Source organism: Vollenhovia emeryi, unplaced genomic scaffold (assembly GCF_000949405.1).
Source record: "Vollenhovia emeryi isolate VEMERY1.0 unplaced genomic scaffold, V.emery_V1.0 DF939170.1, whole genome shotgun sequence".
NCBI classification, from domain to species: domain Eukaryota; kingdom Metazoa; phylum Arthropoda; class Insecta; order Hymenoptera; family Formicidae; genus Vollenhovia; species Vollenhovia emeryi.
The window spans coordinates 449,796-470,940 of record NW_011967196.1 but is presented as its reverse complement, the minus strand read 5'-3'; the positions used below and the strand labels follow the sequence as shown (position 1 = coordinate 470,940).

The window sequence follows — 21,145 nt, the reverse complement described above, 5'->3', positions numbered from 1 at the left end:
TCGCAAGCAATCCAGCAGGAAAAATAGCGTCGTCTGCAGCGGGCTTTAGGCCGGCCTACCGCCCAATTCGAGCGCGTGGCGAGATGTGCGCATAGCAATATCGATCGCCGGGCGATCACATCTTGCCACGCGCTCGAATTGGGCGGTAGGCCGGCCTAAGACAACGATTTTTAAAAATTAATTACTCGTTAACTATTACGAAAATTGCAAAATGGTACAGTACTTTTCCGTTCATCTCGATCCGTTCTACCTTCTCAAAAATTTTGTCGGATATGGAAAGACTCACCCTGTATAATTCATTAAAATATGATTAATTAGTTCTTGAGTTATAGACATTTGAAATTTTTGGAAATCATTATTAAAGAAAATTTGCGATAGTTACAGCCATGATGTAAGAAGAAAGGTGTGCTACCGCGCACGACCAATCACAACCACTTCCAAAACGACGCCATATTGGGAAATATCAACCAATAGCGTACTCGCCTTCGCAGCCGTCATCTTCCTCATTATCTACATCTTCCTCCTGAGATAGTATAGCATAATTATCTACATCTCACGCATTGATGCTACTGGTTGATATTTTCCAATATGGCGTCGTTTTGGAAGGCGCAGAAACAAACCAAAATTGGTTCACGGTGAAAGCACACCTTATCTCCTTTCATTATGGTTACAGCAACCACAGACATTTCTCAAAAACAATTCAAAAGCACATAACTCCGAAAGTACCTAACGAAAATATACTTTATTATAGTGTTTTGGAAAGCCCTTGAGGTAAGCTATAAGAATATGTATTAAAAAAAGGGTTTTCATTAAAAAATTTCAAGGTGATCTTTGCGTGACCTTGAGGAAGCTGTTCAAGGTCATATTTATATTACTATGTAATGCATTACTTAAAACCGTACAACTTTCATGTTTAACATTTTTTCTATCTTACATATTTGAAAAGTTATTTAGAGGTACCTTATAAGGATACATACAGACATACGTACATACCGACATTTTTTCTGAATGTGATTTTTGGACGTTTTGGAACATTCTAAACATGTTTTCAAAGAAAACTGGATAAAAAATTTTTTCACGAAAACAAAGCTTCCTCTATGAGGAAGCAAAAAGCATTGGCTATTGTTAAGTGACAATACGATATATCTCTGTTGAGTTTAGAATCGTTCTTCTTCTCCCAGAAGCGGTTTTAGGAGACACTCGAGACATTTCAGAATGTCCTCATATTTTCTCGGCTTTGTCGCCGATTCTCTCGAGGTCGTCACAGCCGGCGAGTCACGAATATCCCGCGAGCGTCGTCCGCGACGGTGTCTGATCCGGTGTGTAAAGTTAAACGTATAATAAAAGAGGAGACTAGATGCCGCGATTATCGGTGCGCGGGGGGAGAGCGGGGCCCACAATATGCCGGGAGTCGCGGGGGTAAGAAGATGCGAGGGCGGTGTCGTAATCGTGAATGGCGTGGGAGTTCATAAAGGTGTCGTTCGCATTCTGTGTGGTCGCGTTTAAGGGCGGTGACAATGGCGCTGGCCAATAAATTAGGCCACCACGAGGAGAGAGCGCGGTCTCGCACGATGCGCTGGCACACACGGGGCGAAACGGCGCGGCGAGCGGCGAGTGAAAAGCTACTCGTTTTTCCCGGAGCCGTGACGGGCTGAAGAGGAGCCTGCGGTCGCAGATGAATGGAGCGACAAGTGACCGCGATATTGTGCCCGGGACGGCTGTCTGCGAGCTAAGGAGAGGATCTCGACACGCGAGATAGGACGTTTTCGGGATGAAAGAACGACGATAATTCATGGGCCACTTGTGAAAAACGCGTGAAATCGAGATATTTTTTTTCGCACGCCTGGACACAAGCAGAACTAAACGTGACATAGAGTAGCGTCTCGATTAAAGAAAACTCACGTGCTGCAAACGTTGATATTGTATAAGTGAAATGTTTCTTAAGGAAATTAGGAAATAATTTCGATTGAGGGGTGGAATAATTTTCTTCAAATTATTTCTCCTCAGTAAGTCATTTCTTCAAATTAAGTTGTTGAGTTTAAATGTGGATACATTTCCTCCTTCCTAACAAACTTTTGTAATTCTAAATTGCAATGAAAAGTAACTCAAATAAATTACAACTGTCTATGAATGTACAAATAAAAGGCTATGGTAGAGGGATTAGTTTTTACGTGTATCATAAAACAGTAACGTGGAGGCCTACTTTTCTCGCTGCGAATTGGCAGGTTACCTTCGGCCTGGCACAATTCGCTCGTTTTCCATTAATATTGCTAATTGTAGCACACAGCGAAAGAATAAATAAATCAGCAGGCACGTTCACCGCGGGCGGTAACGAGCGTGATCGTTCAGGGTGGTCCTCCCGATTGTGGCGTCGGAAACTGCAACCGAAGCTGCTTGATCTGTGAACGGAAGATAGGGGGAAAAGCCGTAATATCATCATTATATTACTTCACACAGATGCGCGAGAGGGATCTCGAGACCACCGTTTTTATATTGCGGTTACCGCGCCATTGTGCGCCCCGGTGTCCACAAAGGGTCTCAGGAGGACCCCCGCGGAGAGAAGGTCCACGGCGTAGCAGGGTTGCTGATTGGTCGGTTCCCCTGTCAACAGTTATGGTAATCTGTACGTACGCACTTCCTGTATATCTTCCCTTTCCGATCACCTGCCAATTCTGCGAGGGCATTTTCCTGCCAAAATTGAAAAATATGTCACGCGAGTAGGTCATTACTTTGCTTTTCTTCACAACTTTTCTTTGTAAAAAAAAAATCACATAACATGTACGAAATTTCTTATAAAGCACACAAATGTGTTGCCTTAGAAGAAAAGAATTTCCGGAGAGTGAAAGCGACTTCTTAGATACTCCGTAGCCAATGAAATGTTCCGTACAGCATCTTTAGATAAACTCAAGATGGTCTTGAATGCAAGATCCGACACACTATGAATATACCGGTCCTTAAAATTCTATAACTGAATTATTTTCAAACGTGTTTCCGAGTATGTATCCAGATAAAATATAAAGTGAATATCGTGCAAAATCGGAAATTATATTTTACATTTTAGCTCACTCTGAACGCCGTTACATTCAGGGTGTAGTTAGAAATGTATAACACAATCAAACTGGCGTGAATAAACGTCGTTACTGAAAAGGAACATGCGTCGGCTATTTACCTCTTGAAAAGAGAATTTTACAAAAAATTAGCACTGGCGATTCTGCACCTTGAAGTGGTTGCGAGCGATAAACCGTTCCTACGAGGGAAGATGTTGGCGAGTCATGCTGGAGCCACTAATAGTTTTGACAGTGCTGAATTGCATTTTTATGTTCAGTTCCACAGTCACGACCTGCGCGTTGTGGTAATTATCTGTCGCAGACTATTTCATGCTTTGTTACAATTCTGTGCGACTATAGGAACAAATAGTTGCAGAGTGTAAATCGTGCTGTCGGCGTTATTTAAATACATATGTACTCAGAGAACATTATGTCTTTAAGACGTCTTATGTCCCGATTTTCGACGTCTGTTAGACTTGTCTTAAAGACGACTGATCTCTTTCGCAAGGTTGTATCTTGACATTACACAATTTCTGGTTTTTGTACTTAGGCTGCGGTCAAGCTGCTGCTGCAAACGCTTCGAAGCGTTTCTCTTCTCTTTACTGAAAGAGAAGACAAGAAGAATACTTTGTAACATTTGAAGCAACAACTTGTCCGCAGCCATTCTGGCTCAGAAAGAGCGTTCAAGCACAAAAACCCGAAATTACGTAATATTAAGATTAAGATATTAAGATACGACTTGCGAAAGAGATCAGTCGATATTTAAAGTGGTTTTTTATTCGTTCTACCATATATCCTCTGCTTTGTCTCTGTTTTTTCACGTTATTCAAGTTCTCCACTTTGCCCCAAGAACACGATCGTTATATACATATATTACATATTGCACTACAAATCTCATTATTCTAATTTCACAAACTTTTCTATTTTTAAAAGACTTTTAAACATTATCCTAGCAATGTGTCACAGATGCTTTAACAAATGTATCATATGCTATAAATTGAAACCTATTTGACATATAATCAGACATGCATGTTGTCTGGGTATATTATAATTATATGTGCTATGCATATATGCTACTAACAATTTTGCATACCAGGTGGCAATATCAGGGTCATCGCTGCTGTCCTGAGAAAACTGCTACTCAACAAAAATTGAAGAAGTCGAAGAGCCCTTTACAAACTGCTAAAAAGCTACCAAAATCAGATTTTGACCGGTCTGCTAATGCTGTTAGCAAGTCCGGAGCGAATGGTAGTCGCGAGTACAGAAGTAAAACATGCCAGAAGAAAAGAGGTTTGGAATATCAAAAGGGAAGTGGAGAGAAAGTATCATTCCCGTAAATTTCATTTTATTTCTTATTTTCCTATGTTCGTGTTGTACTTATACATATTTATAATATTACTATAATTTGTTGTACACTGAACGTTCATTTCAGGGATGAGCTGGAAATAATAAAATTCAATAAAAACGTCAAAATGTCAGAGGCTTCTCAAACAATAAATGACACAAAGTCGACGGTCGTGATGGAGTTTTCAACAGTCCAGAGAGTTATGCAGATTGTCGACGCAGATTCCGATATTAATTCAACACGAGCTCCTTTTAAGGAAATTGTCATCCAGAAAGATACGACGGATAAGAGGCGTGATCATAATGAGCAGAATTTCGAGGCTTCCGTCGCCGCCACTGCTTCTTAACAAATTGCCACGACAGATTAATAAATTAACGACATAAACTTGCTACATGGAGAGAAAAAAAGGGAGAAATTTTAAAATAAAGATCGAAGGGATAAATTTTATAAATGTAAAATCATGTACAGCTAACGAGATACCTAACATTTATCTTATTTGTTGCGTTTAGGTTTATTTGACAAACACTTGTACGAATGGAACAATTGTAGGAACAAGCTTTCCCTCAACGTACACGGATTATCACAGAGATATGTCTTTTTTTATTTAATTAATTTTGGTATTAATTTGTTGAGAAAAACGCTCGATGCATCTTCGATGCCGTCCGATACTTTTATTTGATTTTCATACTCCACATTTATTTTTAATTCTTGATGTCGCCAATTTTCACCTCGAGACTTTTACAAATACGATATTCGCTTTTGTCTGCTTTCACGTCTGCGCACGTGCTGGTCTTCTTGTTCAAAGAATCCTCCGACTTGTCGTAACTGTTCGAATGTTCAATTTGTCTGCTGTATATCTGCGACGTTTTCCCATTATTTTCTGTGCACCGATGCACGTTTCGACGTTTCCTTGATCGAACGCACATTTTTCCCTTCTGGAATGATCGACACTCACGTTGATCCTCACGATTGCGCTCGAAGCAAGGGGAATCCTTGAATCTCCCTTCCGCATGAACCGATCCAGTTCTCACGCATCTCGGAAGATCATGCGGCCGTGTTCTTCGGTGCTTCGGCTTTCTACGTACGCAACACTCGCTCGAATCCACTTTTCTAAGATTCCTGGAGAATCCTGGGAAACTAAAGAGAAGAAAGGAATAACTTAGCCGAAGCAGCATGCGGCAACGAACATGTTTTAGCACACTCCTGGCGCTCGGTTTCGACTATCACATGCTCGTACCATACCGAAAAGAAGATGCACCAGATACATGTTATGCAGGCGCTGTTGCATATGGTAATACAGTCCACCATCTCGCAAGAAACTTGGCATTTCACGGCTTTTAGGATGACATTTGCAATCGATAAATTTGACTTCTCGAAATATAATACAATAGAGCTTCCGCTTATGTACTAATGGTATCAAATTGATGTATAATAACAACGTAACCTTGTTTTCCTTCCACCATGAACGTAACGGTGACACATGAAGTATAAAATAACCAATGGCTATTGCCTCTGGCTGTCAATCGCAACGCTATTTAGCGGAAAAAATGGAGCTTAAATTTTCGCCGGTTTTATGTCACATCGCGGAGAATATTAATATATTCAAGACCGTCTTGAATTTATCTAAAGTTGCTGTATGGAATATTTCATTGGCTATGGAGTATCTAAAGATGACCTTGACGGTCTTGAATATAAGATCTGACTATGAATACCGGCTTATGCCTCTAGCGTGCAATCGTTGATTTCCCACCCTAATAGCACACAAAGTTTCTGTTAGGTTGCAGAACTATCTCAACATCTCGTTTGGAATATTCCTGCAACTTTCTTTATTGAAATATTGCAATTGTCAGGGTTCTGCAACCTAATGTATTGAATGATTGCAAATGAAAGATTCCTGCAACCTACTTAATTGAAATGTAGCAGTTGTTAGGTTTCTGAGACCTATTTATTTGAAATGTAAATGCGCGCGACGCGTAATGCGCAATAAACTTGCACGCAGTCTGCAGAGTATGCAGCTGCGTTTGTCTGTGACAAGCTCTTGTGCTTCAAATGTGAGTTTAACCTGCGTATTCTTGCTTATTCTTTGAACTTCGAGCTACGTAATTTGCTAATTTTCAAGGTCTAACCAGAAAGTTGTAGTTTGAAGTATTTCAGGTATAATAATAAATTACAACCATTTTATGCGTCTTTATAAATCGTTACACAATTGACTGTTGATTTTGCTGTGCATTTGCTGTGATAATGTACGGTGTTGTATCGTACGATGTGTGCGTATTTTGGTATAGACGGTTTAAAAGCGGTGATTTCAGTCTATTGTGAGTGACGAACAACGCATAGGAGGTCCTCGGAAACGCGGCAATGACGATTTGGAGCAACTGCTCGCTGAGAATTCAGCGCGAACGCAAAAAGAGCTTGCTGAGCAGTTAGGAGTAACGCAACAAACCTTTTGTGCAACTATTTTTACACAACATTTTAGGCGAAAAAATGAACTTTGTTTTCGTCCATCTACCAATTCTACAAAAATCAACATTTTTAAATATCCGTACGTATTTCTCTAGTTTTTATCTAGTATCTAGATAATAAAAATTTTTTGTTTTTGTCTTAGGTTCAAAGGTGTAGTAGATGGAGTTTCGGTGTCTCGGCTTTACCGCTTCTATTTTACATTAAAAATAAACAAAACAAATTTTTTTACCTTAAAGACATGTTAAATACACACCTACTTTTGAACTTTGTATATATTTTGTTATATTTCTAAAAGAAATTAACGAAAATGACACTGATTTTGACCCGTTCAGGGTGGCTTAACCCCTTAAGGGCCAGTTTCAAAAACGTCGGTTAACTGCTAACTAGGGTTCAGTCGACTCCCTATCTTATTCCATTTATTGAAGAAGAGACAGAGAAACGAACCTTCGGTTAGCAGTTAACCGAAGTTTGTGAAACTGGCCAAGGATCTGTGAATGTAAACATTCTTTTTATTCGGCGTAGTATTACATCATCATCATCATCTTCATAACCGGCTCTACCCCCAAGCGGGCTCTGGTTTTAACAACAAATTGCTTCCATCCGAGGCTTATTGTGTGTATTCGCAACAGTGAGTTTTTACGGGTTGTTAAGGCCTGTGTCCACGATACAAGAACTGCGCCCAAGTTCTTGGATTGAGAAATTTGTAACCAATCAATTTGTAGTTTTTACGGAAAAGCGGCAATTTTATTGGCTATACGTTTCTAGAACCAAGGACTTGGACCAAGTTCTAGCATCGTGGACATTGGGCTTTAGACCTCTCGCCAACCCCCTTTTCGGAGGACAGGGATATGTGTGGCAGGATACTCTCGGTAGTTGCCACTTCTCTCCGAGAGAGAGAGAGGGAGAGAGAGAAGGTAGCGTCCGAAAAAACCAGCGGCATCCGTGGGTGGATTTTAAGTCGGATCTCGTTTATTTGTGTACTGAGCAGCGCACTTTCTCTGCGCCTCGCTCGCCACACATTCGGCGTATTACGTACGTGTATGATGCCCGAATGGTGGGGGCACCACTCGGTGTATCACTAGCGCGAAGAATAGAGGAATCGTTTCGTTTCGAGCAGACAGAAATCTTGAGCGTCGGGAACCGCGGGAGGTACTTCTCCACTCATCGCGCGATTTTTACGTCTCTGCAAGCCTGTGTGAACTTTCGTCACTATCGTAAGAGGACAAGTAAGTGCTGAAATATCCAAGATCAATCATTGGAACTTACGTGTTTCTTTCCAGTCCTTGAATAATTACACATCACGAAATACAAATCGCATTAAATTGAAGATACAAATTTTTTCACGGAAAAAATAACTTTGCTGTGATAGCAAAATCGCCGTTGCTACTGCATATTCGTAGTAATAGCAATAAAATTTAGTTGATAGAACTAATTTTACGAATTATTCGTCATTATAGCACAATCTATTTTGTTGCGAGAATTGAACAAATTCGCTGAGTGTATTTGTAATTAAAATCACATTAATTTGCTACTGAAGCAAAATAATATATTCTTAGCAAATACATTTGCTGTCACAACGAAATAATTTGTTAATCCAGCAAATTATATCCAGCAAATTGCGATTAGTATTCATAACAAATCTTCTTGCTATCCATATAGTAACGAACAGATTTTGCTGTAACAGCATAAAATCTGCTGTGTCAGCAAATTATTTTTCTCCGTGTTGGAATTCGCAAAATTGCTTTTTATTTATTCCTTGACAAGATTGGCATTTATTTATTAAAAGAAAGGTTATGAAAATCTCTGAAAGTGACGTGATATATTTATTGGCTTCGACAAATTTTTGGAAAATACTAAAGCGTGGTCTACAATGGCAGTAGGAGTAGTGGATTAAAGAAGTAGGCGTTAGACATAGGCTGTAGGATTAAGGTCCCTTTACGCCCGAGTGTCTACAATAGCGTAGAGTAAGGATTATAATGAGCCAATCAGTGTTAACCAATGTTATTACACAAATGTTACCGTTGTTGGTGAATATGGATGTGCGAAGAATTGGATTTGTGTTATTTATATTATTATGGAGTCAGCTCTTGACTCTTCAATGGCATATTATGCAAACGAAGAGATCTATTGGTCGGAGGTGGTGGGTTCGGCCTGTGAACAGGCGCAAACGAGATCAGGGTTTCAACTTTAACCTATTTCGTGAACTGTCAGTGGCTGAGAGTAAGGGAGTAGGTCGTACGAAATGGAATTGAACCATTTTGCTTACAGCCTTACTTTACGCCTACTACACCGGAAACACGAGCTTACTCCGACGTCTTACAGTCTTAATCCACTACTCCTACTGCCATTGTAGACCACGCTTTACAGAATTTAAAAATATTTTTATTTTTATCAAATAAACTAATTTAGATTAAAGATGTTTAATATTTAAAATGTTATTAGTTTTTCAATTAGCTCGATTTCGAGATTCAAAACGGGAAATGCATTTTTATTTTATTTTAATTTTCACAGTTTTTTTGTAATTAAAATATATTGTCTGTTCATTATTTTTACACAAACCCGCATATCAACTTATTAATCTCGTCGAGATCGTTTTTGATCACTCTATCTTCTCCAACATAAAATTCCTCTCACGTATATTATCCACTCGAGGACTTTTACCGGTTTGTCAATAGTATTACTTCAGTTGCACGTGATAAGATTATATGGAAACTGGATTGTATAAAGTTGCAACTCGGCTGCAAATGATTTACAGTTTTAATTAGAAGTATTTTACAAGTTATACATAATATTTTCATTCCAGCAACTTATAAATGTTACTATAATTTCCATAAAGACGATCGTTTCAAAGCTAATTAATCAAATTTTTTAAGTAGTAAAAAGTTGTTAGTTGTAAAAATTGTTATCAATCTAGTGCTTGTACAACAATAATAAGTGCTAAGTGATAATAAATATTTAATTCTAAACTGCATTAAAAATTAAAACCTCAACTTGGTGTGAATTCCGTTTTTCACCTTAACTTTAATTCTCTTTATTGAAAGTGTGCGATAAATAAAATTCGTATAACCAACGAAATTCCCGTCTCGTCCTTTTATGAATGGCACTCACTTGCGCGATAACAACGGATGATTGTCCTGGAGCTAATTGGTATTCATCGAGATGATCGGCTTTCCAAAAATTTGCGCGTTTGAAATTTGGAAATAATTTGAAATAAGGTCGCCCGCGAGATCGAATTCGCGTCACGTATGCACTTCTCTTCATTACTCATGTATTATTTCCGACATCCTACCTTCGTTTTTTCATGCACATATTATAATAACGTAAATGTAATTTACATCAAGATCGGCCAGAATTTTTGTTACGGTAAATGTTAATGGTTCCATGACATTGGCTTATAAAAGACGACGTGACTTATATATTATAATATATAATATATAATATATAATATATAATATATAATATATAATATATAATATATAATATATAATATATTATATAATATATTATAATATTATAATATGACTGTTGATTGGTTGCACTATAAAAACGCGCAGAAATATCAGAGTTAACAGCGAGCAATGTTAGCATAAAAATATTAGCAGCCACAAATAGTGTATGTACAAATTACACGTTTTCTGTGTTCTGTTGAGCACACTTAAGAATTCTTCGAAGTCTATGCTAAACATCGTTCATTAAATGGTATTCGGAATTTGCGACCAAATATTTGTTCGTAAATATGCGAAAATTAAACCGCAAAGACGCGTGACCCGGTGCTATTTTTACCTACACCGAAAGGAAAAGTGGATACTTTTATTAAGTCACTTTCCCAACCCTGGTTATTCCACTACAGTAAATATATTGTTGGAATTATTTTTCTGTCGCACCAAATCTTGCGATACTCGCATTGCAGTGTGACTGGACAATAATATCGATTTGGTGGTTGTCTCAGAAAATCATGACGTTGTCACCACCAACGCTGGCGCAACAGAAACGTATAGACGAGGAACTTCCTCCTGACCCGGAAATGAGAAAACAGGATATCAGAGCGCTTCGAGAATGGCTTTCGAAACAACCGCATTTACCGAAACACATAGGTTCGTTCGCAAATTGTTCTAATTATATCAAATACAATAGCATGCGATTATATTGTTGTAAAAATATAGCCTTAAATATCGTAGTTATAATATGCATACTGAAAAGTATCTGATTGTGAGTTCTAAATATCTAAATTAATGAAGAAACATACCCAAGTATCCTCTCCTTTTAATTTTGATGAGCTTTGGAATTCGGATAAAGCACGTAATATGAAAACAATAGAAGAAATTTAATATAAGAAATATGCAAAAATATTTATCGCAACTTGTAACAGAGTTGATAAACAACTATAGGCTGGTGCGGACGCGAGAAACAGATATTAACAAGGGGACCGTCAGGTGTTCCCCTCCCCGATTTGGCTGAAATTGTGCATAAGTGTAGTACTTAACGAGAAACTTTTATAGAGCAAGCCACTCGACGCACCTCTCAAGCGTTTTCGAGAAAAAGCAATTTGAAATTTGCGTGTATGTGTTAGTAGCTGTGCAGCGCAAAAATATAATTTTGCGCTGCACAGCTACTAACACATACACGCAAATTTCAAATTGCTTTTTCTCGAAAACGCTTGAGAGGTGCGTCGAGTGGTGCACAATTTCAGCCAAATCGGGGAGGGGAACACCTGACGGTCCCCTTGTAAGATGACAGATTGTTTCGAAACTAAAGCGACACGACTTTCACAGTACGAAAGAGATATTGTAAATACACAGATCGATGATTGGAGGAGAGAAGACATAATCCAAGAGTCCGTCTCTGATTTCGCGAGTCCTGTAGTACTCGTGAAGAAAAAGGATGGTTCGCATAGGTTGCAGGATGCGAGAGTTTTCAGTACGATCGATTTGAAGAACGGTATCATCCACGTGTGGATGGACTAGTCAAGCGTAAAATACACGTCTTTTATCGTGCCGGATGAACAATACGAATTCTTAGGAGTCCCCTTCGGTTTGTGTAACTCCCCGTCCGTGTTTCAAAGATTTCTTAACGCGGTCTTTAGAGATTTAATGAAACAAAAATTGGTTCGGTGTATATGGATGACCTAATTGTACTGTCAAATAACGAAGACAATGGACTAAAAAGCCTGATGATTGTTTCAGGTTTACCGCGAGTCAAACAGGTTTAATAATGAACTGGAGAAAGTGTTCTTTTTTTGGTGTCGCGTAGTGGAATTTCTGGGACACATCGGTGGATCGAAGACGGCACGATTACGGACTTCAGAAGGAAAAATTAAGACTGTCTTATGTCTTCCGGAACCCGGGAGCGTGCGGCAGAAGTAGTCTGTCCTAGGCCTAAGTGGCTATTTCCGTAAGTTTATTCCGAGTTATAGTGTGATTGCGCATCCGCTGTCAAACCTGTTGAAAATGGATGCGAAATTTCAATTCGGTACAGCTGAGAGGAGCGCCTTCGAGCAATTAAAGATCATGCTGAGCGAGAGGCCAGTACTGAATTTATTTCGGGTGGAGGCCAAGGCCGAATTGCGTCCATGTACGATTTCGGAGCGATACTTTTGCAAAGAGACAGCGAGGTTCAATCATTGCATCCGGTATGCTGTGCGAGCGGTAAGACTGCCCCGGCGGAAGAAAAATGTCCAAGCCACGAGCTCGAGGTTCTAGCAATTGTTAGAGCACTATAGCGTTTTCGTACGTATTTGCTAGAAATGAAACTCAAGATTGTGACCGATTGCCGAGCGTTTGCGCAAACAATGTCAAAGCGAGACCTTTGCGTGCGAGTGGCCAGATGGGCATTAGCGCTGGAAGGATTTCAACACGAGATAGAGCGTAGGCCCGGCAAAAACATGGTGCACGTTGACGCCCTCAGCCGAAGTTCATTTGCCGATGTGTTTGATAGCGAGCGAATGCGAAGGAGGAATGCTTGCGCGAGTAAGGAGAGCCCAGAGCGCGGATAGCGATTTAAAAGGAATGTTCGAGGCGAAGGAGAATATTGAGAGGATTCAAAAAGAGAATAGGAAAACCTATGATAAGAGGAAGAAGAAACACCTGAGCTATCGTGAGAGGGATCTTGTTGCAATCAAGAGTACTCAGAAGGGCCGTCATCTTAAATTTGCGCCCAAATACCTCGGACGAAGTTGTAAAAGTCTTGCGCAACCACCGTTATCTTTTATGCAAGATTGGTGAAAGTGAAGCTCCCATGCAGACATCATCAGCGGCCGATTATATGAAACCCTGGATACAAGACGGTGAAATTGAAAGCATATTGGAGGATAATTGTAATGTCGAACGGTCGAGGCGACCTTTATTTCAAGGACGGCCGAATGTAGGGCGTTAAGTATGACAACCGATTGTCGCTCTCGTGACATTGACTAACTACGGCTAGCGTTTTAAGAGAGGGACTTGGAGAGTCGTGTCCGAGAGACGAGAGAGATAAGACGTGCGCGGTAGAGAGAGAATCGCGCCAAGAGTTCCGCGAGTATTGAGAGACTTTCAGAGTTGCACCTATTATTTTATATGAAAGCTCGAATTAATATAACCCCTTCTCGTTCTTGCGAAACTACCCTTCTTTCAATTTGAATAAGTCTACAATACGTTCAGAGTTTTCGAAAAAGTTATATATATTTTTTAGTCTTTTATCTATTATGATTTTTTGAGAATTTTAAAATATTTTGTAATTAAGTTAAAGCTTTTATAAAAGCAAATTCAACTATGCATAATAAGAATATTTTCTAAAAAAATGCATTAAAAAGTACACTATAAAAGCTCTTATACACATGTAACGGAATAATGCAGAGTTGACATTTGTAATTTGTGTATTCATGCAATACTCTAATTGTAAGTTTGATCTTCGTGCGTCAAAGAGTGTTATGAAATCGTTTGCATTACAAATTCTGAAACTTTGTTCCAACAGTTATTATTGATTAAGAGTCAATAAGACGTAGAAGAAATACAGATACAATACCGGCCAAAATTATATCACCTTCAGGTTTTCTGAGCATATCTTTCGTCAAAGTGCGTCGAATGTGCTCAAAATTTCACAGTAGACTCCTGATAACAGGTGCATCTTGTACACGAAGGGTAATAAAATTTGACAAAATACACCATAATTTTCGAATTCTTCATTCGTGCACTTTAAAGTTAGTTATGCTCGAAAAAGCGAAAGGCGATATAATTTTGGCCGGTACTGTATCTTAAATTGTTCTTTATATCATTTATGCCTTTCATATATTTTTACTTTTATTTTGTCTTATGCCAATGAAACATTCTTGTATACTTTTTTAGTACACTATAAACTTGTAGCAAGACAAATTTTGATATCTTCCATTTTTCCGAAGCTCATATAAAAATAGACGGAAAGAATACTTAGATCTATTATATTTTCTTGTAAACAAAAATTTTCTTTTATAACATATTTGGAAGATTTTGACAAATTATGATCAGAATTAAAGATATTTATTAAAAAATGAGAGAAATTAATTGTTACGCGATGTTGGAACAAAATTAAGTAAAGTTAAAGTTGAGTCAAATTAGTCAAATTAAGTCAAATAAGTAAAGAATACATGTATCCAACGAAAACCATGTAAAATTTTGCATAATGGACTATAAGACTTTACATTTTTTGTTCATTGCAGACGATGGTAAACTGGAGACATTTATTTTCAATTGCAAGAACAATATTGAAAGATGTAAATTAATCCTGGAAAGGTACTACACCGTTCGAACAACCATGCCGGAATTTTTCGCCGCTCGCGACCCGCTGTCTCAAGACATTCAAAATTGCTTCAATATGTCGTAATTAAATCTTTCTTCGTAATCTGTAAATAGATTTTAAGAAAAGACAATTAAAGTAATTGATGATTTTAGTACAAATCGGGAAGAACCCGATTAATTTATTATTGCATACATTTCTATTTTTAATATTTTTGTTAGAGACTACTTTATATTGCCGTTATTGACCGAAGAAGGACGCCGTGTCACCATTTTACGATTACGTGACACCAACATAGAGAAGTTCTCGTTTCAAGCGATGGCCAGGCGTATCTTAATGGTACTTGATATTTATTTGATGGAAGAAGTCTGCTTGTCAAATATTATAGTCATTGATCTCGAGGTATGACATTGATGTTATTGCTTTCATTTTCATTCTTACCATTATCCTTATATTAGAACCATAATTATTAATAACATACATCTACCTAGGAGAATATCTCGAGGACTCTTTGGCATTACTCTCGGCTTAAATTTCGTAAAATAAAATAAAAGCAAGCGAGTCCCTTTTTTGAAAATAGCAAGGGTATAAGGCCAATATTATACGAGCAATTAATTGTCAATAAAACATTTAGAAATCAGTTATAAAAGAGTTTAGGTCACTTATATTACAACATTTAGTATTATACAGTTTTTCAGTTACCTAACTTATAACGATAACATAAATGGTATAAAGGACAATAACACACTGAGGCTGACTAACAATAAGTAGAGTCGAAACGTCCGTATAAGATAATTAGCTAATCATAGATATAAGAAATGCCATTTATGTTATCGTTATAAGTTAGGTAACTGAAAAACTGTACAATACTAAATATTGTAATATAAGTGACTTAAACTCTTTTATAACTAATTTTTAAATGCTTTATTGACAGCTAGTTGCTCGTATATTATTGGCCTTATACTCTTGTTACTAAATTTCGTAAATGAATACAAAACATCCACTAGTTTAATACGGTAATTGTATTTTTTTAATGTAATAAGCTTATATGTTAATTTAAAGAACGCGTATATAGAGAGTTGGATATATAAAGCTAAGGGATAGAATGTAAAAGGTTGCACTTTAGCACCAAGTGCATTAAATGCACTCTCATTTAGTTACGCTGCTGTTGCTTCGAAAATAGATTGTGCATAGCTTCATTAATAAAGTCTAGTAAGTGGAAATTAAAAAAGTATAAGAGTGATGTAATATCACCAAAGAAAGTCTTTTATTTTACTTTATGCTCCTTCTCTAGCTTTTATTTTCAAAGTTTAAGTAATTTATTTTCAAGTTATTTTAAAGTAATTATTCTTAAATTGTTCATTTGTGACGATCGATGAACTCTTACGTAGTTTATTTCAAAAGAGACATTTGTTCTTTCAGGGGTACAGCATGGCGCACTTTGCAAAATGTGTTCCGACGCAATCTATCGTAAGACGGGCAATGTTGGCGGTGCTAGATAGTATGCCGCTCCGATTGTCTAACATTTATTTTCTTAACGCACCGTCGTTCATGGTTAATGTAATTAATATATTTTATCCGCTTTTGAAAAAGAAATTGATCAACAAGGTAAGGCCAAAGGTTTAAATAAAATAAGTCGGAAATGCACGCAGAAATATATTTTTTAACTTTGCAGTTTCGTTTTTTTAATGGCGGCGGAGAGGAGTTACATGCTTACATGAACAAGGATATACTTCCTAACGAATGGGGTGGTAAAGCGGGCACTTTTCAAGAATTAAGAGGTAAATACATAATTATTTTATGTTTTAAGGATGTATGTTACTTAAGTTAAAATAGAGGGAAAAAGCTGAAATTTACAGAAGTTGTGCATTTATATACCATGAAAACCTGTGATAAATTTTGGATCAATTGACTGATTCGTTTTCAAGTTATTAATTTTTTAAAATTTTATGTGCGTTCCAGACAACACGCTGTCCAAAATATAAATATAGGGTACCTTTTATAAGACGTCTTATGATGTTACGTGTACAAGATGTCTTAATGATATCTGTAAAATGTCTTATATTCCGATTTTAAACAACATATTGTTTGAAGATTGACAGGTTATGAAACATTTTTCTGTCTATATGCAGATTATACAGGGTGTCCTGAAATTCGCGAATCAAAATACCATAGCAAGAATGTCGTCGAAAAAATAAATTAAAAAGTTATTTGCCATTTTTCGTTCCGAGCAGTAGTTTTTTTAGATAAAAAGGTTCAAAACAGCGAATTTCAGGACACCCTGTATATGTCAGATTTTTGTTTTTAGCAGTTGGATTCATGGCAAATTCCCAGCCAAAAGTTTTTAACCGCTATTAAGAATATTTATAAATACGCTGTCAATAATTATAAAAAGAGGTTGAAGTTATTTAAATCAGTAAAATTAACATCTTTGTTATAATATTCAATAATAGCCAGCCGTTAAAGTATGCATACAACCGATATATATTGAATTTTTAAGATTACTGTATTTTTTGCTGGGAAGGTATACGTAATACATCCTTAAGAGGCATCACCGTTATAAAAGAGCGTTCTCCCTTTATAAAAATGTATAAATAAAGTATATATTAAATGTGCCTTTTATGTAATACATATTATAATATTTAAGATTGGATAAAATTACGACAGTAATTTTAGCAGACTTATTTGGTCTATAGTATTAAGCATCTCTTTCTCTTACATGTGCATAGCTGCGTGGCAAGAAAAAATTGAAAAGAATAGAGACTGGTTTCTATCAGATGAAAAGTTGAGTCGTACAAATGAGAAGGCTCGTTTACCGGAATCAAAAGTATCCTGTCTTGAGATAGAACTCGAAGGAACTCAAGGTTCGTTTCGAAAATTAAATATAGACTAATGATGGTTTCTATTACAAATATTGTGTATACATAGTTTCACGCAAATGTGATTTTTTATTGATGTTAAAATTGTAAATTACGATCAACATATAATTCAGTCAATGAAACAAAATATAAAATTGAATATACAATAATTATAGGGTAATGGGTTTATTTTTAAGGTAATGGCTTAATATTTTGGAAAATAAAATTCATATATATTGTATGTAGAGCTAATTGTAAGTGCATCTTTTGGACGATAAGGAAAAATAAAAAGATAATTTTTTTGTTATTTAAGAACATAAAACCTCTTATTTAAAAACACATTTACGTAATTGTAAAGAAGATTTATGAAATATTTAATGAAGCTTCATTCTCATTTACTAGGTTTTGAATTCTGAGTTAATTGTTTCTATATCATTTTGTTATCCGATGAACGAAGAAGCTTCTATTCACTTTATTTCGCGATATCAGTCTCAAGATAGCGCCACTTCTATGATTATCGTAGCCGCGTACTTCTTGACAAGTATTAAACAAATATACAATATGTGAACAAATATATAAAACAAATATATGTGAAAAATTTATATTAATTAAATAATTGAAAATACAGCGACAAATGTCTTTACTTTATACGGTTCTTATTATCTGCTTCAAAATATATTTGATGTAATAATGAAATAAACTAGAAAATTTTAAATAAGTATATTTTGTGTTGTTGGAAGATATTAAAACGAACGAATATAAAACGTCAATAAATTATTATGTTTTAAACCGACTTCAGTTAGTCACACGTATCGTGACACGAACAAAACACTACAATGTAAAACGGGCAAGAACGAGATTGTGCAATTACACGTAAAGACTATAATTGTTGCGTATCGGGTAAAACAGTTAGAAAAAGTTGCGTGTCATAATTTACATGACCCAGATATGGTTATCGATGTAATAGTGGACGTCTAATCGTACTTGAACTGGCTCGGCGACTAAATCAATTTATTCCGGCTTGCCAATTTATTTTATGCGACGTAACAAAGATCATAACAGGTACTTATGTTTTTCATAAGTGTAAGTGACTTATTATTATCACTTTCATGTATATTCAATAGTACATTAACATAAAATGATACAAACATGTTGTGCATACAACAGACTTATTTTAAGTTATTGCATCAGTTTAGAAAAGACAAAGCGCCAATTCATATATTACTTTTGTCATTAAGAAGACTCTATCCGCAACATCAGTCTGCTGCGATCCGATCCTGTTTAAATTCTGTTGCAACAGTTTAAAAAAAAGTGATCCCTTCTCGCTCACTTGCATTTGGATGATACAATTCCTCGAATGGAGATTAAAACGGAGAGTGCGATAGTTTTATTTTAATCTCGATCGTGAAATTGTACGAGAAATTTGGACGATCGCTTGCTAACAAAGACAAGAGATATACAAGTGCAAGGTTGAAAAACAATACCGACGTCGCATAGTTTGAAATATCGCGCTTGTTCGTATCCAGAGTCTCTTAATTAATCTTCTAGACTTGCACTCTCAGTTATCGACTTTGTGTCTAATAGCGACGCCTACTTCACAAAGAAAATATAAAAATGGCATTCTCATGTGTCGTAAAAATACGCTCCGAGAGATGACTGTTATTAATGCTTCCTCAGATGGTATCGAAATGCAAATTTCAAGTGGTGGAAGCAATCGCCGTACAAATTGCTGGGCGAAATGTCAGCAGCGAGCTAAAACGACGTCGAAGGTAACTTATGGCCGTCGCAATGCTCAATGTCTTGTCTTCTTTCGTCCTCGCTTAACTAACTTAATAAGCTAATGATGGCCGGCGGCCTAATGCATCGAATCGTGCCTCCGTCGAGTCCACTTTTGATTCGTGCTCGGTAAAAAATTTTTCATGCACGAACATGAATAAATATATACAATTATATAACAATATATGTCCAATATATCTATACATTGTATATTTCTATATAATTTTATACAATTTTACAATGTTCTTTCTTCAATAATTTTATACAATTTTACAAATTTACAATAGTTCTGCTTAATTTTACAGATTTACACATGCTAAAACATGTTTTCATGTGAATAATTGCTTATAATTATATGCAATTGTACAAAGTTATATATAATTATAAACAAGACAAACAAGACAAGACAAGACAAGACATATGATGTTGAAGAATCAAATTTTGATGTTGAAAAACGAGAAAATTGTCGCTCGCATTGTCGAGGGGCGTAAATCGCGGGACGTGGCTGGCTACACCTACTGCTTTTTCCACTGTTCGTCATTCGTGCCGTCGTTTTCTTCATTTCGCCCGCGTGCCACGGGGGAACGTAATATCCGAGGCCAGTTTCTCGCACAATGGAGATAGTCAAGGAATGCGGGGTGCACGTACCTGTTTTCCTCGCTCCGCTGTTGATCTTGCCTTTTGTTTAACCACTTGGCGCCTATTTCAAGCCGCTTCCTGTCCTCCTTCATCCCGCAAAGTGCGCGTCAAGGCGTTATCAGGCATAATTCTCAAGGCGACTTCGCGAAAGTCTTATTTATGCTTTATCAGCCGCTTTATTCCACTGCATCGCCACGTATCACGGGTGATACATCATTCATGGCTCGCAATGGGACTGATAACGGCGCGCAATAATAATTAATTATTTCGTGCACAGTCCAAGTTTTGATTCGCCTCGCGCGTGCTCTGCATATCTGAAGAATCTTAAACAACGCAATAAAGGCTGCTCAAGTTGCCTCGCGCATAAATAAAACGCGAGCGCGCGCGCGCGAGCGTGCGCAAACACAAGCACACGGGCGAGTGTTTGTTGCGCGGGGAAGCTGCTTTCGCGAGATGAGATCTAAAGTGCGCGAGGTAGATCCAGGCGATTCTCCGATTCCGCCTCGCGCGACCGCGTCAATTCTGGAAAACGCGCAGCGAATAAACACGCCAATTCCGCACCGAGCGGTGCGACGCATTTCCCGTGTCGTCTTTTTTGTCTCTGCTAATTACACGCGTTAATGGCTATCGGATACCAATGAAGCGCGCTGCCTCGTCATAAATCGCTGTCGCTCAGGTCAGCAAATTGTTTAGCTTGCACGTATAAATATCCACATGTTGTTTACACCGCGTTATATAAGCTCGTCCAAGTGCTCAATCGATACTATATACGTATACGCATATTTACCGTGCGCAGCGGAATATTTAAATCCGCTAACCGCGAGCAATGAGAGAAGAATTCCCCGCTTTTAATCTCGACAATTTTTACAAGAGTCGAAAAAAAATACAGTTGTTTCAGCGCGGCGAGTAAAATGATTGGAAATACGCCTGTAGAAAAAACAAACGCGCGACTTTAACGTTGATGTATTCATCGGACGGTAACGTATTCATGGAAAACGCAACGCTACACCGAAGGGAATTTTATCGGCTACTTTGTCAAATGGGCGATATCATTTGCTGATTCCCGCGAAGAGGTCGAAAATAGCGCTCGTAACAATCTCCCAAGGTCCCCTTTCCATTGACTTCAAGGTAAACTTTTGCTATGTAAGCCGCGCAGCAGAAACGGTTGGTTCCGTCAACGAGCACGCTTGTTATCGTCAGGTATCACAGTGTACACACCCGGCGCGCGCGACGTTGCGTCGCAAAGGCCGTGGATTACTTATCAATGGGCC

At 37.5% G+C, this 21,145-nt stretch overlaps 2 protein-coding genes across 3 annotated transcripts; one reads left to right on the top strand and one right to left on the bottom strand.

Moving 5' to 3' along the window:
* Nucleotides 1-4,430: 4,430 nt before the first annotated feature.
* LOC105563850 lies at nucleotides 4,431-21,125 on the bottom strand. The gene is made up of 2 exons (XM_012015797.1): nucleotides 19,884-21,125; nucleotides 4,431-5,529 (listed from the first exon to the last, which is right to left on the bottom strand). Exons 1-2 carry the CDS (start codon nucleotides 19,964-19,966, stop codon nucleotides 5,094-5,096), a joined length of 519 nt encoding a protein of 172 aa, XP_011871187.1. The 5' UTR covers nucleotides 19,967-21,125; the 3' UTR covers nucleotides 4,431-5,093.
* On the top strand, nucleotides 7,966-17,713 carry LOC105563849 (alpha-tocopherol transfer protein-like). 2 transcript variants are annotated; one of them, XM_012015795.1, is made up of 7 exons: nucleotides 7,966-8,081; nucleotides 10,805-10,949; nucleotides 14,525-14,684; nucleotides 14,823-15,003; nucleotides 16,024-16,209; nucleotides 16,277-16,382; nucleotides 17,331-17,713. In XM_012015795.1, the coding sequence occupies exons 2-7, from the start codon at nucleotides 10,811-10,813 to the stop codon at nucleotides 17,492-17,494; spliced, it is 936 nt and encodes a 311-aa protein (XP_011871185.1). In that variant the 5' UTR covers nucleotides 7,966-8,081; nucleotides 10,805-10,810; the 3' UTR covers nucleotides 17,495-17,713. The 2 variants fall into 2 exon arrangements, with proteins under 2 accessions (XP_011871185.1, XP_011871186.1); XM_012015796.1 differs by lacking the exon at nucleotides 7,966-8,081 and having other exon boundaries at nucleotides 10,614-10,949.
* Nucleotides 21,126-21,145: the final 20 nt, after the last annotated feature.

What these genes read in the sequence shown, in the direction of transcription:
- LOC105563849 (XM_012015795.1), top strand. Translation starts at nt 10,811, where the DNA reads ATGACGTTGTCACCACCAACGCTGGCGCAACAGAAACGTATAGACGAG. An exon ending in TTATAGTCATTGATCTCGAG is followed by an intron (nt 15,004 to 16,023) that starts GTATGACATTGA and finishes TTGTTCTTTCAG; the next exon opens with GGGTACAGCATGGCGCACTT. An exon ending in CACTTTTCAAGAATTAAGAG is followed by an intron (nt 16,383 to 17,330) that starts GTAAATACATAA and finishes ACATGTGCATAG; the next exon opens with CTGCGTGGCAAGAAAAAATT.
- LOC105563850 (XM_012015797.1), bottom strand. Translation starts at nt 19,966, where the DNA reads ATGAAGGAGGACAGGAAGCGGCTTGAAATAGGCGCCAAGTGGTTAAAC. An exon ending in CAGCGGAGCGAGGAAAACAG is followed by an intron (nt 5,530 to 19,883) that starts GTACGTGCACCC and finishes TCTTCTCTTTAG; the next exon opens with TTTCCCAGGATTCTCCAGGA.